Source organism: Pseudorca crassidens, chromosome 7 (assembly GCF_039906515.1).
Source record: "Pseudorca crassidens isolate mPseCra1 chromosome 7, mPseCra1.hap1, whole genome shotgun sequence".
NCBI lineage: Eukaryota > Metazoa > Chordata > Mammalia > Artiodactyla > Delphinidae > Pseudorca > Pseudorca crassidens.
The window spans coordinates 22,686,684-22,701,427 of record NC_090302.1 but is presented as its reverse complement, the minus strand read 5'-3'; the positions used below and the strand labels follow the sequence as shown (position 1 = coordinate 22,701,427).

At 37.7% G+C, this 14,744-nt stretch overlaps 1 protein-coding gene across 7 annotated transcripts in view; it reads right to left on the bottom strand.

The window, feature by feature from the left end:
* Positions 1-4,869: 4,869 nt before the first annotated feature.
* Positions 4,870-14,744, bottom strand: part of LPAR1 (lysophosphatidic acid receptor 1) — a 164,029-nt gene continuing 154,154 nt past the window's right edge. For all 7 annotated transcript variants that reach the window (XM_067743678.1, XM_067743681.1, XM_067743677.1 and 4 more), the window contains one exon: positions 4,870-7,354. In XM_067743678.1, coding sequence (XP_067599779.1) covers positions 7,053-7,354 — 302 coding nt within the window. In that variant the 3' untranslated portion in view covers positions 4,870-7,052. The remainder of the gene's footprint in view (positions 7,355-14,744) is intronic.

Sequence of the window (14,744 nt, the reverse complement as noted above, 5' to 3'; positions counted from 1 at the left end):
ATAACCTGAGGTATGACCTCATTACACAATCACTAGGTCCCGCACACCTCTCAAATCCTTCCACCTCCTTCTCTACACCTCCATGACCATGTTTATCTTTCATTAAAGTGACAACCTCTGATCTTGTCTTTTGCCTCCAGGGTTCCTCCTCATCAATTTATTCAGAAGCATAAATCAGACTGTGTCACTCCCTTATGTGAGTCCTTTAACTCATTCTCCATATTTCTCATCATAAAATGACTTTCAAAATCACTCAAGACACCATACTTACCGCCTTACAAGCCTCATTCTCACAGTCTCTACTGCCTTTCTTTCCAAAATGCATGCATTCTCTCACCAAGCATTTACATGTCTTGCCTGGAATTCCTATCTACCTATGCTGGATTCATGTCCATTTCTCTAATGGGTTGTTTTGATGTGTCCTGGTTACCAAAGTGGGTTCACGTTCAAGAGCTTGACAGAGCCACACCTTTGTGCAATTCAGGCTCAAGGTGAGGGCTTTGAGAGGACAATTCCTGTCCTAATAGGGAGCCTTCCTAGACTCTCTTTTCAAAGGTAGTTCCTCTCCCCACCTTCTCTATCTCTTTTATCTTCAATTTCTGTGTCGTGATAATTTCCTTCATAGCTCTTAATACAACTTGTAATTTACTTTTAACTTACTTATTTCTCTCCCTTATCTCCCTCACTCTTACTAAATTTCCATTAAAGATCTTGCGTATCTCCTTCACAGCAGTATCCTAAGGGTATACAGAGGGCCTCAAAAAAGTCCTTCTGGATGAATAAATTAAAGAACAAGTGATAGTAATAACAATGACAACACCTGATTGTGGTCTTACAGTCCTCAGTCAAGAACCATTTAGTAAATGGCACCTTATTTTTAGTTTTGTTCTAGTGATATGAATCATTAAAAGGAGGTGGAAAATATAAGATTATCTCATTCTCAAAGAATTTATAACCTAGCTTGCGATACAGGCATACTTGCAACAATGTAAACCCGACACAGAACGATCCATGTGCCTGCTCATGACCTCATTTTACCTACAACTTTTACTGTTCTGGGTTCTTTAAAGGAATTTTTAAATGTAATGCATCATACTGATCAAGGAACTCATAATTTGGAGGACCAAGATAGATAAGTACATATGAGGAATTATGAATGACAATATAAAGAATACGTAATTAGATTCAAAAAGTCCTCTAGACAACAAATATTAGACTTCCAATTTTCCCCCAAGACACAGTTTCCTCATGTGTAACAAGGTTATCGCAAAGATCAAAATACAAATTATACGAATGTCTTCTGTAAGCTGTAGATAACATTACAGATTCAACATATGGTAATATTAAAAATCAAAATAAGTTAAACAAGACACTCAGAAAGCACAAACGTTGTATTATTCAAAGGCGTTGCCCTTGGTTTTTCATTGTTCTTACTTAATTTTAACTGCAATATTCTTAAACATGAAGGGAAACCTTTATCAGGCTTGTGGAACTAAGGAGCATTTCTTGGGTCAAGAATACCTTTCCTTGTGGCTCACACATTTTCTTTCATTTAAACAAGCAAGTATTAAATACTATTTAGCACTGTGTGATGTGAGGTGGAGAATACAAAGTGAAATAAGATTCCTTTCCAGAAAGAAAGATGCAAGTTAAGAGATAAGATGCAAAACAAGTAACAAACCTGAAGCCTGGCTCCCCTGATGCCAGTGGGAAGACATGGAGAGTTGCACAAAACAAGACGTAAAATCACTTTGTGGAAGTCTGTTTGACAGGTAATGTGCTCAACAAATATCTGTGGTCTAGCTTCCATCCTACAGGAGAGATTCTTACTTTTTACTTTATTCATTTCTGTATTCCTTGAAATATTAAGTTTGTGTAGCTTTTATAATCACAAAACTCTCTCTCTCTCTGGAAATTGCATACACAGACACACACAACAAAAACCACTTCAATACTCTGGGAAGTATCAGCCCCCCACCCTGAAACTGTTGTTGTATAGAAGTTTTTAGGAATATGAAAAAAATAGTTAAAATGTGACTGACAAAATGAGAACAGATTAGTGGTTGCTAGGGGTCAGGATGGGTGTAAGGCAGATGAGTGTGGCTATAAAAGTGTAACAGGAGGGATTCCTGTGGTGGTGGAACTATTCTGTACCTTGCCTGTATCCATGTCAATATCCCAACTGTGATGTCATACTCTGGTTTTGTAAGATATCACCACTGGGGGAAACTGGGTTACGGGTATAAGGATCTCGCCATATTATTTCTTACAACTGCATATGAATCTAAAATTATCTCAAAAGTTTAATTTTAAAATAATAGCAACATTATAACCAATTGAATAAAATCAGAATCCATGAGCCCATACTGGTATAAATAAATGAATAAACAAGCAGGAGAGGACAAAGCTTTTTTTCACAGTAGACAGCTAACTAATAAATTTTAAAAAGAAAAGAATTAGAAATTCATCATTTGGCAATCATCAGATTAATGATTCATTCATCCAAGAAATATCAATGGATGTTAAAACTAGATGTTAAAATTTGATGAGAACAAAATATTTCCTACAAAAAGGGAAAAAATAGTTTTTTTCACAGTGGAGAAACCTGGCAGACTTCAAAAGTAATGAAAGTTAACATCACCAGTAATGGAACAAATCAACATCATGTGCTCCTTGACAGGATGCAGTGAGAAGCACCACAGCAGCATTTCTATGTTATTTTGTCAAAGATAAATAATACGAATCTAATTATGAAGAAATATCAGATGAACCCAGAGTGAGGGACATTCTATAAAATGCATAGCCTGTGATCTTTCAATGACAAGGTCATGTAGGTCAAGAAAAGACTGAGGGACTGTTCAAGATTGAAGATGATTCAAGAGGTATGACAACTAAACACAACCAGTGACCCTCAATTGGATTCCTTTGTTACAAGGAACATTATTGGAAAAACTAGTTAAACTTGAATGCAGTCTGTGAACTAAGTGGTAGTTTATGTCTCAGTGTTAATTTCCTGATTTTGATGGTTGTATTGAAGTTATGAAAGAGAATGTCCTTGTCTGTAGGAATTACACAGTATTCAAGGATGATGGGGCATCACGCTGGCAACTTAACAAATGGCTCAGGGAAAATGTTCCATAGATTCAGCAAACTCTTCTGTGAGTTTGAGATTGTTTCAAAATAAAAACTGTTTATTATAAAGAATGCAATTGACAATTTTCTCTGCAGTCTAGAGCTCAAGAGATCGTGGTGTGCCCAATTTCTGCTAACTCTTCCAATGAACATACAGTTAAATGAGGATAGCAATGACTGAAAATGCAATTCTCTAAATCAGGGGTTGGCACACTTTTTCTGTAAAGGGTCAGAGAATAAATATTTTAGACTTCGAGCGACAGTCTCAGCTGCAAGTATTCGATACTGCTGTTGCAGTACAAAAACAGCCATAAACAATACATAGCCCTGGTGAGTGTGACTGTGCTCCAATAAAACTTTAATTTATGGACACTGAAATTTGAATTTCATATAATTTTCATGTTTCACAAAATACTCTTTTTTCCCCAATCACTAAAATGTAAAACCCATCTTTAGCTCATAGGTCATATAAAACAGGTAGATTTTTGGCCAGTGGGTCTTAGTTTGCCAACCTCTGCTTTAGATTTGCAAATGGGTCTTTATCTGCCATATCACTAAACAGATGAGCAGTAAGTAATCTGTGAATATGAGCATCATCAATGTAAGAATTCGAGAATTTTATATGCAGACTATACAAAGTACAGATGAACGTTACAGACTGAATGGTCCCTGCTTTGGAAGACTGATGAGCCATTCTGGCTCCTCGTTACACACATTTCTTCTGTCAGATGGTGCCTGAATCCAAGTCCATCCCAACACACAAACTGACCCCAAGCCTTCCTAGGGTTTGGGATCAGGTAAACTCGGTGTTAAAAAATAAGCAATTTGGTTCAAACGGTCTTAATGTAAAAATGTTCTGCTTACCTTGGTATAATGAAGGGACCTGATCGAGGAGCATTTCTACGGTTTTTATCTAGCACAAGTCACACTCTGGGTTTAAGAAGAAGGGCTGGAAACAGTATCAAAATTCCATTTCAGAAGCTGAGAGACTAATGGAATAAATGAGAAAGATGATGAACAATGGAACCTAAAGCAATAGCTAACTGGGAAAGAGGATGGGAAAACTGATAAGACTCACTAATTGTATAACGTTAGCTGAGGTTTTGAGTCTAGGAAATTACGGTTTCATTAAAAAAAAAAAAAAAAGCATGGTTAATTTGTGAAGAAGACTCCTGAGACATTTCATTTCTAACAATCTTACAACCACCTAAATTTAAAGGTTCAGTATTCTATTCCAAATACTCATTGAGACATTCATTTGAATAACCATTGTTATTTTTTCCATCTTAGCAATATATTGAAAATACAATTAGCATATAACTGGAAGATACCTACCACTTTTATCCTGTTAGTCATTAAATCTAAAAACATAAAGACCACTGTAACTTTATAATCTCCTAGTGAGAGTTTTCTATAAAGTCATTGTAAAGTTTTTATAAAATCAGTTTTTCCAAAAGAAACTCACTCTAATAGTTATACTGCTGACAAGTGAAGTATTGTCCTAAGATGTTACCTCTCCTTTCATGCAACACAAACCACCACCTCTTGTACACTGGAAAGACTTATGACTCAGGTTGAAAAAAAAAGCAGTTCTGAGCTGGGGAAGCATATGGTGGCTTCACCTGTGAGTTCAGAAGCCCTTGTGGCAGGAACAGAAAAGAGGTCAAAGAATGCAGGCACCATGCAGTGCAAGGATGACTCTCCAACAAAAGAAACAGCACTGACCAGAACCACACATTAGCAAACACTGATTGAGAATGATTTATTAAAGTCCAATTAGTATGTTTTTAAATTTCAAATAGTCCACATCTCCTTCAGAATAAATGCGCGTGAGTAAAAGTCCAAGCTCATTTGGTTCCCTTCCACTATAAAATGCTCTGTATTTTGTGTAAAGTCTGTGCAAACACCTTTCTGCTAACCGGTTCCCCATTTCTTTCCAGTTTGGGCACTTGTTGAGTCTGCCCTCTGCTCAAATGGTGACCATGCACTGACCTCCTCCTTCCTAAATAACCATTCTTCTTCTGGACATCTCTCTCTCAAACATACTCCTGACTTTCCCACACCTGCTTCGTGACTGTGACTTTACTGGTTACTTATTACGACAAACTGGTGCAATAATTAGTTTACCCGGACAGTTGAACAGGTATCACCTAATATGGCGGCATCTGTGGGGGTGACCTTAGAGAATACACAGTATCCAGTCACATACCAACACGCTCAACCCATTTGCTACAGAAGCTATTTAATATGAAGATGATCCTTTATTCACTCGGCATGTTTGATTTCTTTGCATTGTCTTCAATTCTACACTAGAGTTGTGGCTACCGAGAGTTGGATCATCCATTGCTCAAATGAAATGGAATTGCTAGACATATTAAGTAGGGTATCCTGGCTATTTGTGGCAGTTGACTGTTTCTAGTCCATCTTGTTATATAAAAAAGTCACTCTCAACTAAAGTAACCACTGCATTTCCTTTGTAAAAAGGTAATTTAACTGGCTTTCCTCACAATTGCCACCTACATAGGGCAAAAGCAGGAAATCCCCTTTTATAAAAGGTTAAGAGCATAAAAAGACATTTCACATTAAAAGAAAAAATCCTTCATGGGAATGTGTCCTAAGTAAATAATCAATTACATGGACAAAGTTTTATGTACATAAAATTTTTGCAACATTATTTATAATAGTGAAAATTAGACATAACCTAAGTAGTCAACAATACAGGAATGGTTAAATAAACTGAGTTGCATCCATTAAATGGAATATTATATAGCCATTAAAATTATGTTTTTGTAAAATTTTTAATGCCATAGGAAAATGTGGCAATTATGCAGTGGAAAAAACAAACTGGTTATAAAACTGTTTACAGTATGATCCCAATTATATAAAAAGGTATATAATATACATATAGGCATACACAGGGGAAAAGCTGTTAATGGTGGTTACTTCTGGGTTGTGATATTATCAGTATTTTTTCTGAATGTTTTATACATTTCTGTATTTTTCAAGTTTTCTACAATGACTATGTATTATAATACAGAAAAACACAGGTCATTAAAAAATTCCTCTGATGAACTAATAATTAGAATGTACTTGGATATTATAAATATGTGGGAACAATACCACTGTGCTCATCTCTATAACTTTTATAGAGTACAACATATTCTTCTGATAATAAACTTACATTCCCTGTTTGTTTTATACATGTTACAACACTTTAATAAAAAAGGTAATATTGTGATTAGATCATTGTTTGTTTCATAACCTAAAAAAATACTGGCTTTGACATCTAGGTTTTTCTATTTCCTAGAAGATTTAAAATTAATACCCTTTTATCTTTTTAAGTACAGCATACTGCATACATACATTACATGCATGCTTTCTAGAAAAGTAATTCTAATTTACAGTTTTCCTACATAAGGAAAAAAATGGAGTTATGATCGTTTAAAAACAGTCTATAGTCTTATCCATCACAAGCATGCTGATAGGCATAAACATGTTTATTAAATGAAATGTATCCTTTAAAAAGAAAAACAGGGAAGCCTGCATGTAAATGAAGTTGTGGATTCAATTAGTCAGAATGGATTCTGACTTGCACCAAACCACACAAAATCTTTTGAAGACTAGTTAGTGTAGTGTAAATGGACACTCCAGAGTCTGTTTATGAATTCTATTGCAAGGTCTCCACTTTCTACTTTCAAAAGGAACGGGGAGTAGGATGAGGGATGTCCCATAAGCTAATTTTTCAATATACATCAAGTCTTGGTGGGTCTAGGAACAAATACTGCCATGGGTTAGTGTTTAAGCACACGAGTGTGTTTTTCCTCTCTCTCACACCTCACCCTGCCCGTGCCTTTGGGAAGGGGGAGGATGATCATCCCTCAGTAGATGATGGCCGCGTCTCATCTTAGTTAGTTTCCTTTCTAAACCACGGAGTGGTCGTTGCTGTGAACTCCAGCCAGAATGGTGTGGTTGACGGAGGACGCTGAGCGGTCGGAGCCTTCCGTGGGGCCGCTGGTGTTCTCGCTGCGCTGGCAGCAGAGGATCTGCCTGAAGGTGGCGCTCATCTCCTTGTCGCGGTAGGAGTAGATGATGGGGTTCATGGCAGAGTTGAACTCGGCAAGCAGAAGGAAAAACTTCTCATAGGCCAGAACGTCACACTGTGGGCAGCACACGTCAAGAAGTAACAAGACCAGTCCAGGAGTCCAGCAGATGATAAAGGCACCTGCGAGGACGGGGAGCGGGATCGGGAGGTTGAAAAAAAGAGAGAACAGAAAAATAGAATGATGAGGCAAACAGCCATGGGGTGACACGATTTCAGTTCAAGGTAAAAATACTGAGCTTCAAAGCCACCGGATCATCATTTGCAATAAAATGTTCATTTTCTGAAATAATCAGGAAAGGTTTTGACGATAAAATGAGCAATTGAAAAAAATCTCATTAATTCAGACCTTACTAAAATTGAGTATTTCTGAGACACTGATGATGATTATTTTGAGCAAAACAGAGTTTGCTAAGCAACTGCGGTATGAAATCGAGACATCCTACAGTCAGGATACACACTTTGGTACTTATAAAAATACAGGTTTTTTTGTTTTGTTTTTTGAGGTACGCAGGCCTCTCACTGTTGTGGCCTCTCCCGTTGCGGAGCACAGGCTCTGGACGCGCAGGCTCAGCGGCCATGGCTAACAGGCCTAGCTGCTCCGCGGCATGTGGGATCTTCCCCGACCAGGGCACAAACCCGTATCCCTCGCATCAGCAGGCAGACTCTCAACCACTGTGCCACCAGGGAAGCCCAAAAATACAGTTTTTAATAGTATAAGACTGTTTTCAGGCAAAAGCACTGTGACAAACACCCTTTAACGTTTAGTTGAGGCACAGTCTCTGGATTCGATTTGACTGGGCTCAAATCCTTGCTCTGCTATTTAACAAACTGGGCGAACTTACGCAAATTACTTTCCTTTTTTAGTTGATATAGAGTTGATTTACAACGTTGTGTTAGTTTCAGGTTTACAGCACAGTGATCCGGTTTTGTGTGTGTGTGTGTGTGTGTGTGTGTGTGTGTGTGTGTGTGTGTAGATACACATATATGTATGTACTCTTTTTCAGATCCTTTTCCATTATAGGTTATTACGAGATCCTGAACACAGTACCCTATGCTACGTCATAGGTCCTTGTGTTGGCAAATTAGTTTTTTACCTCAGTTTTCTCATCTGAGAAACAGAAATGATTCCATTTGCCTCATTTGGGGTGTGGCAGGAGTAAATGAGTGCCCAGAAAATAATCACCCAGTACATCTTACCAGAAACAGCAGTAGCAATAATACTGTTATTATCTGCTCAGTGGCACGGGCCTGTTTGGAAATAGCAATTTCCAACAGTAAGATGCACATTTACTTTTATTTTAAGTCAACTATCACTTAAATGGTACTTTTCTATATGCTTTACAAACATTAACTCACTTAATCTGTACCAAAGCTGTAGGAGATAGAAACTATTATCTCATCACCCAGAGGAAGAAACTGAGAAACAGAAAAGTAAAATAACTTGCTCAACGTCACGGTCCTGGAAACTGGCAGACCCGAGGCAAACCCCAGAGTTTCTGTTCTGCTCTTAAAGGCTGGCTCCAGAGTCCATGCTCCAGAAAACACTATGTTATATTCCCACTTCTTAAATTAATAAAATTAAATCTTTTAAACCGAAATTTTATGCTCTAGATGTTTCCTATTTAAATTCTCTTGCTTCCCCAACTCTTCTAAATCATGAATATTTTACTATAACTCTAAAGGGATGGAAATGCAAATGATGTTCTTAGTTCCAACTTATTTAGCTCCTGAAACCACTCACTTGGCTCCCAGGGGAAATGGAGGTTGTGAAATAGCATTAAAATCTACCACCGTATTACCCCAGGAATGAGCTGGGGATCCTTGGCTAAGAGAACGTGAACTGGTGGGCACCATCATGTCCCATTACATCTTACTTGATGGGTCCCTTATGTGTAATTAGGCTACACAATGAGCAGACAGGGAGTAGCGATGATCCCAGAAGTGCATTTGAAGCTTTTGATTTAAATGGCACTGGCCTAGGTGAAGGCGGGCTTGGATTGGGGTCGTGAATTGGACTAGCCTCAAGGAATGAGTTTCACAAAATGTAAACAAACGAGATTTAGTCTCCAAACAGCCCAGTTTTGAATGTGAGCTTTCTTTTTTTGAAACTTTTCAGCAGGGAAATGAAAATAAAGCAAGGAGCAGAGTATCCCCATAAAGCTCTTTGTTCTAAACACAAATGTGTATTGGTTTTAAACCGCTGTTCGCTTTGAAGACTGGCCAAGGTGCTTCATTTTCTAATAAATACAATACCTTAGACTTTGCTTAGGGAGAAAAAAAAAATATTTCAAAAATCAGGAGATAATAGCCAAGGAGCTATTTGAACTTCAAGTAAAAATGTTAATAAAGCATTCATTCCAAGTCCTTGAATTTCCTTGCTTGAAAATCACTCAGAAAGCTAAACATAAAGGAAAATCAAAGGAATGCCTCTTGAGTTTCAGAAATAATGCATTATTCATTGAGAAGCTGGGAAGGGAATTATTCTCAGGATGGAAAATGCTTGGATGGAAAATACATGGTCCCATTATTCCATTTACTTGGAAACTAAAAACATGCAGGCCCTTCATGAATGGGAGAGCATTCTTTCAAGTCTCCTTTCCCCTTTCTTTTATCAAAGCCCTAGTTGAGCTCAAATTCAGAGCTTGATTAGATACCAGCAACATGCATCTCAATAGATTTATTTTAAATAACACGGTCTTTTTCTCCTTCCAGGCAGCAGAAGGGAAGACCCTTATTCTCATGGATTTGCTCAAGCTGTCTGACTTTCTTCAAAAGTGGCAGAATTCAAATACAGTCATTTGTTGTTTATAACTTCTTCTAATTTTTAAATTCAAAAAGAGCAAGATTTTTGCGATAAAACCCATGATGGTCTCAGGAACTAGCCCAATGGGCCTTATCAACCCTGCCAGGAGCCTAGATTAGAGACAGGAAGTGGGGACACCATAGCCTGACCAGGAGCTAATACACATGGGTGCTTCACTGAGGAACTCCCCTCCCTTCTTCTTCATTAAAAGGAACTGTTTTCAGTAGTACTATAATTAGGCCCAACCACACCGTCCCAACACTCTGTGTTTGGATCTTCGAGACCCGATTGAGTAATTTAAGAGACTCATAGTACAGGCCTCAAAAATCAACATCTAAAATCAATCATACAGAGCTTTTCCTTCTCCCTCCCCTCTCTTTCACAGAGGTGCCGAGGATCAAACCGACCAAAAGCTGAAGGTGGACTACCTCAGTGGAAAATGGGCCCTGGAAAATTCCAAGGTGATTAGGCTTCTAAACAATCGTGATTGAACATTATGAGATCAACTTTGCTCAAATCACGGATTTACCACCAAGTTCCTAAAAACAAAAACTACAACCAAGCCCCTTTAGTAAAAAGGAGCCAACCATAATCCAGCTGGGTCACAGAACTTGAGATGTGCATTGGGGACCCTTGATCTGTAACCTGTGGACAGATTACCAACACATAATCTGTAGAGACTCAAGGGCACACCTATAAGGCAGGTTGATAAGAATGAAAAGAACCTCCATCTCCACATCTGTAAAGTGGAGAAATAAGAGCTCTCTGCCTACTCCATAGGGTGTGGCGAGGATCAAATTGAGACAGATATGACACGTAAAAGCCCTCTACACCTGCACATCTACCTGACTACAGTACCTGTTGCCATCGCGGGAAGCGTAATGTGTGTAGGCTGGTGTAGCACAGTTCCAGGGCCGATTTCTTCCAGGGCAAAATGTGGAAGCATGTTTTGGACCATGAAGACCTGGCATTTCAAAAAGTTCTGAGATGACACCATCCTAATGATAAGAGATTCCTAGGACTTGCAGTTGGATGTGACAAGAATAACAAGAAGGAAAAGAGAGGAACGCAGAGAAGCATGGAAGCCCCAAATCATTTTGGAGTTTCTCATGGGTCAGCTCAGTACCTACCAAGATGATGAATAAGATAATGTGGTACTCAGTAGGGACAGTCCTTTAGGTAGTTTGTATATTTCTGGAACATTTCTGATGGACGAATCCCCACAGATCAAGGCATAAAACCAAGGATGGTATGCAATAGCATGAAAGAAAGAGGAAGCACAAGTAGTTTGTGGTTGCTTATTGTAAAGTCAGAAGCAGAAGTAGCAGAAGATAAGATGTTCAAGACCGTGAAGACCTTGTACATAGCCTGGCAAAGATATTTGAAATTTTTCCAGTCTAGCATTTATTCTCAGCCCCAGACACATACTACAACGGCCTGCAAAACATATAAGAAATAATGATCTTCATCTATCCTTCCTCCCATGAGATTTTAATTTCATTGGCCTCATTGGCCGGAGTCTCATTTAATACACAATGAGAGAAGGGAAGAAGAAAATGATGTGGATAAAAATAAAGGCAAAACCATCAGATATTTCCAAATTCCAGAGGTGAAAGAAGAGCCTGAACACAAGCAGTGGCAATGGGAGAAGAGAGGTATGAAAGGATTGGAAAAGTATTTAGAAGATGGACTGCATGGAATGGATGAGAAAGATATGAGTCTAGAACGATTCCTAGATGTTCCATTTGGGTGACAGAAGGATGGTGCTACCTTCCACTGAAGGAAGAAATACAGGAGAAAGTATCAGTTGGTGTTTTCTCAGGGTAGGTGAGGAGAACACAGATGGTGCCCTAGGTTTTATTTATCTTCAGCTTGAGGTACCTGCATGACTTCAGATGGAGAGGCCTTAAAGACACCCTGATGGGCTCATGGCAATTTGAGTCCTTTAAGACTGTTTCTCAGTGGGCTGAACAAGAGTGGTTACATTTGGCATGATTTGCCAATATTGCAAGTAACATGGGGAGGAGAATAATCAAAATATATCTGTCGTTTGGAATAAATAGCAGAAGTCGCTCTTCCTCGAGCGAGCTTCAGTCCTTTCTTCTACATCTGTCAAACCAGTCTGTGAGGGCCCTGGTGCCCACGAAGATGGAAGGAGAGATGCTGGAATGTGGACGCAAAAAGCAGTGAGGAAGGAGGCTGTTTTGGAAGAACGGGTCACAGCTGCAGAGCAAGATCAGATTACCACACCTTCCCTGAAATCTACACACCCCCATCAGCTGAATAATGCTTACCATCTGGTCTCACAATTAGAGGCTTTTTTCTAGAGGGACTTTTTCCTAACTAGTTGAACTTTGCTTATATTTGGAACATAAGAACCAAAGTTAAAAAGAAAAAAATGTCTGACAGAGAAGACCTCAAGGGAGGGAGTCCAAGGTTTTTGATGAAAAAAAACAGAAAGCACTTCCAGTCTGGTTGGCAAATTTGTGTTTTGACCAAAAAATCAGACATCTCACAGATCTAAAACGAGTCAAGATAAATCCATCCTACACCGCTGCTGTGTCCGAGTTAACCTCTCCTTGGCCTCGCTCTGCTTGCTTCTCAAATGAGGATCTCAGTTCTCCCTACGAAATCCATGCGTGTTAAACCATGTTAAGATGGGTCCCCGCCTCTCCTCTGCCCCCCTAAACATGTTTTCGGATTTCCACCCAGCTCTGTCTTGGAGTGAACTGACTAGAATAAGACTGGCTCACCAGAGCATTATTACACACTAATATCTAAAAAACAACGCTACTCTAAATGCCTAACAAAGGTTTTTCTTATAAGCCCTTATCATTTTTAAGTAACAGATATATTTTAAACTTAAAATAATATATAATTTATATATATGCATACATACATATATACACATACATATACTATATAAATGTATATATAACAAATATGTATGTGTGTTACATACCCATACACATTCAAAACAGTCACTGTGTCTTAGTGTCTTAAAAAAGACAACAACAAAAAAAGACAATGAGATTTATTTTCTTTCACACGAGACCCAACGAAAAAGGGATAATGTCACTTGCATATTCTTCACATAGGAGATAATTCACCATTCTCAGAACAATTAAATCTGTTTTGCCTCCTAAACATAGTGATTACAAAATTTTTCAAACACAGATTTCCCTCCCTTATTTGAAAAATGATCAATCTTAAATCTCACAGAAAATCAGTGTTGTCAGCCACAGTTCAACACCGTCTAACTGAGAAAATGATACTAAACTTATTGCATGACTGTGGTCTAGCTGTTACCAAAGTGATTTGAATAATACTTATCCCTTAAAGGATAAATGAAACTCCCCCTGCCCAGAATCTTTCCTTAGAAAAAGTTCAACATAAACAGGGAATTTGTAATTGGTTTTACAACATATTTAATTTTTCAGCTATGAATTAGGATTCTCCCCAAATGGTACAAGTCTAAACGACCACTGAAATCTGGCTGAAAATACGCACAGAAGATAGCTGATGACAGAATCCTGTGGATTTTATTCTTTGCAGTTCATGAACTACTGGAGGTAGTAGTTCATGGATCGACAAGATATGTGTTACCCAGAAGACAAAATTCGAGGACGAAAAAACATAATGGAAATTTAATTTATAATTCATTATTTTACTAACAAAATGAGGGGAAAAATTAAAATTTAATCCAAAAGCATATTCAGAAATATTCTTGCAATCTAAAAATGTTTATTTAAAAATTATGTATGTGTTTATGTGTATATATATATATATATAAATGGTTATATATATATATACTTAATGGCTGAAAGACACAGAAAGAAGAAGAGCAGAAACTGTAAATATGATAGTGCATTTGGAGACTGGCTATGTCTCTTACAGTTGCTAAATGCTCTGAATTGATGCTTATGAAGTACAGACTCTTGGCAGAGTAGGAGGGAGGCATAGTCTGTTCTACAGCGAGATAGCTGTGTGCCTAAGATATCTCTTGTTATCAGAAACTTGTATTAAAAAGTTCTTTTTAAGCGATAAAAATGATTATTCAATTGGGAAGTGGGCATTTAGGCTAAAGACTTCCAAATTCAAATCATAAACATATTTTTGTACATGAGTTTCAATCAGTTTAACTACACGTTCAGAGGGAAATATCGGTTGCTCAAAACTAAGACAAAATATCACAAAGCAAGTTCTAACACATAAATCCTGAATAAAAATCAATCAGTTCTAAAGCCATCAAAATAAACTGCATCAAGATCACTTCTCAGAATTTATCCTATAGATATATTTACACATAATAAAATTGTGTATGTGCCAGGAATTCTTTGCAGCATTGTTTATTTTTAAAAATCGGAAATAATCTAGGCAACCACAAGTAGAGAAGTAAAATAAATTAAGTTGATTCATAAGGTGGGATTCTATTCAACTTTCTAAAGTTCTCAAGACATTCTATCCTTACCAAATGATCTCCAAGATACACTGCTAAATAAGAAGAACAAGGTGTTAAAACATACACATAAAATGGTATCAATTATGCTTTAACAACAGAGACAAAAAAAGTGTGTGCACACGCAAACACAGATACCCTATAATAAGCTTCAGTTGAGGCTAACAGTCAATTAATTTTAAAAATGTTTAGAACACAAAATTATAAAAATGATACCTTCAATATTTTATTTGAATTTAAAATACCGA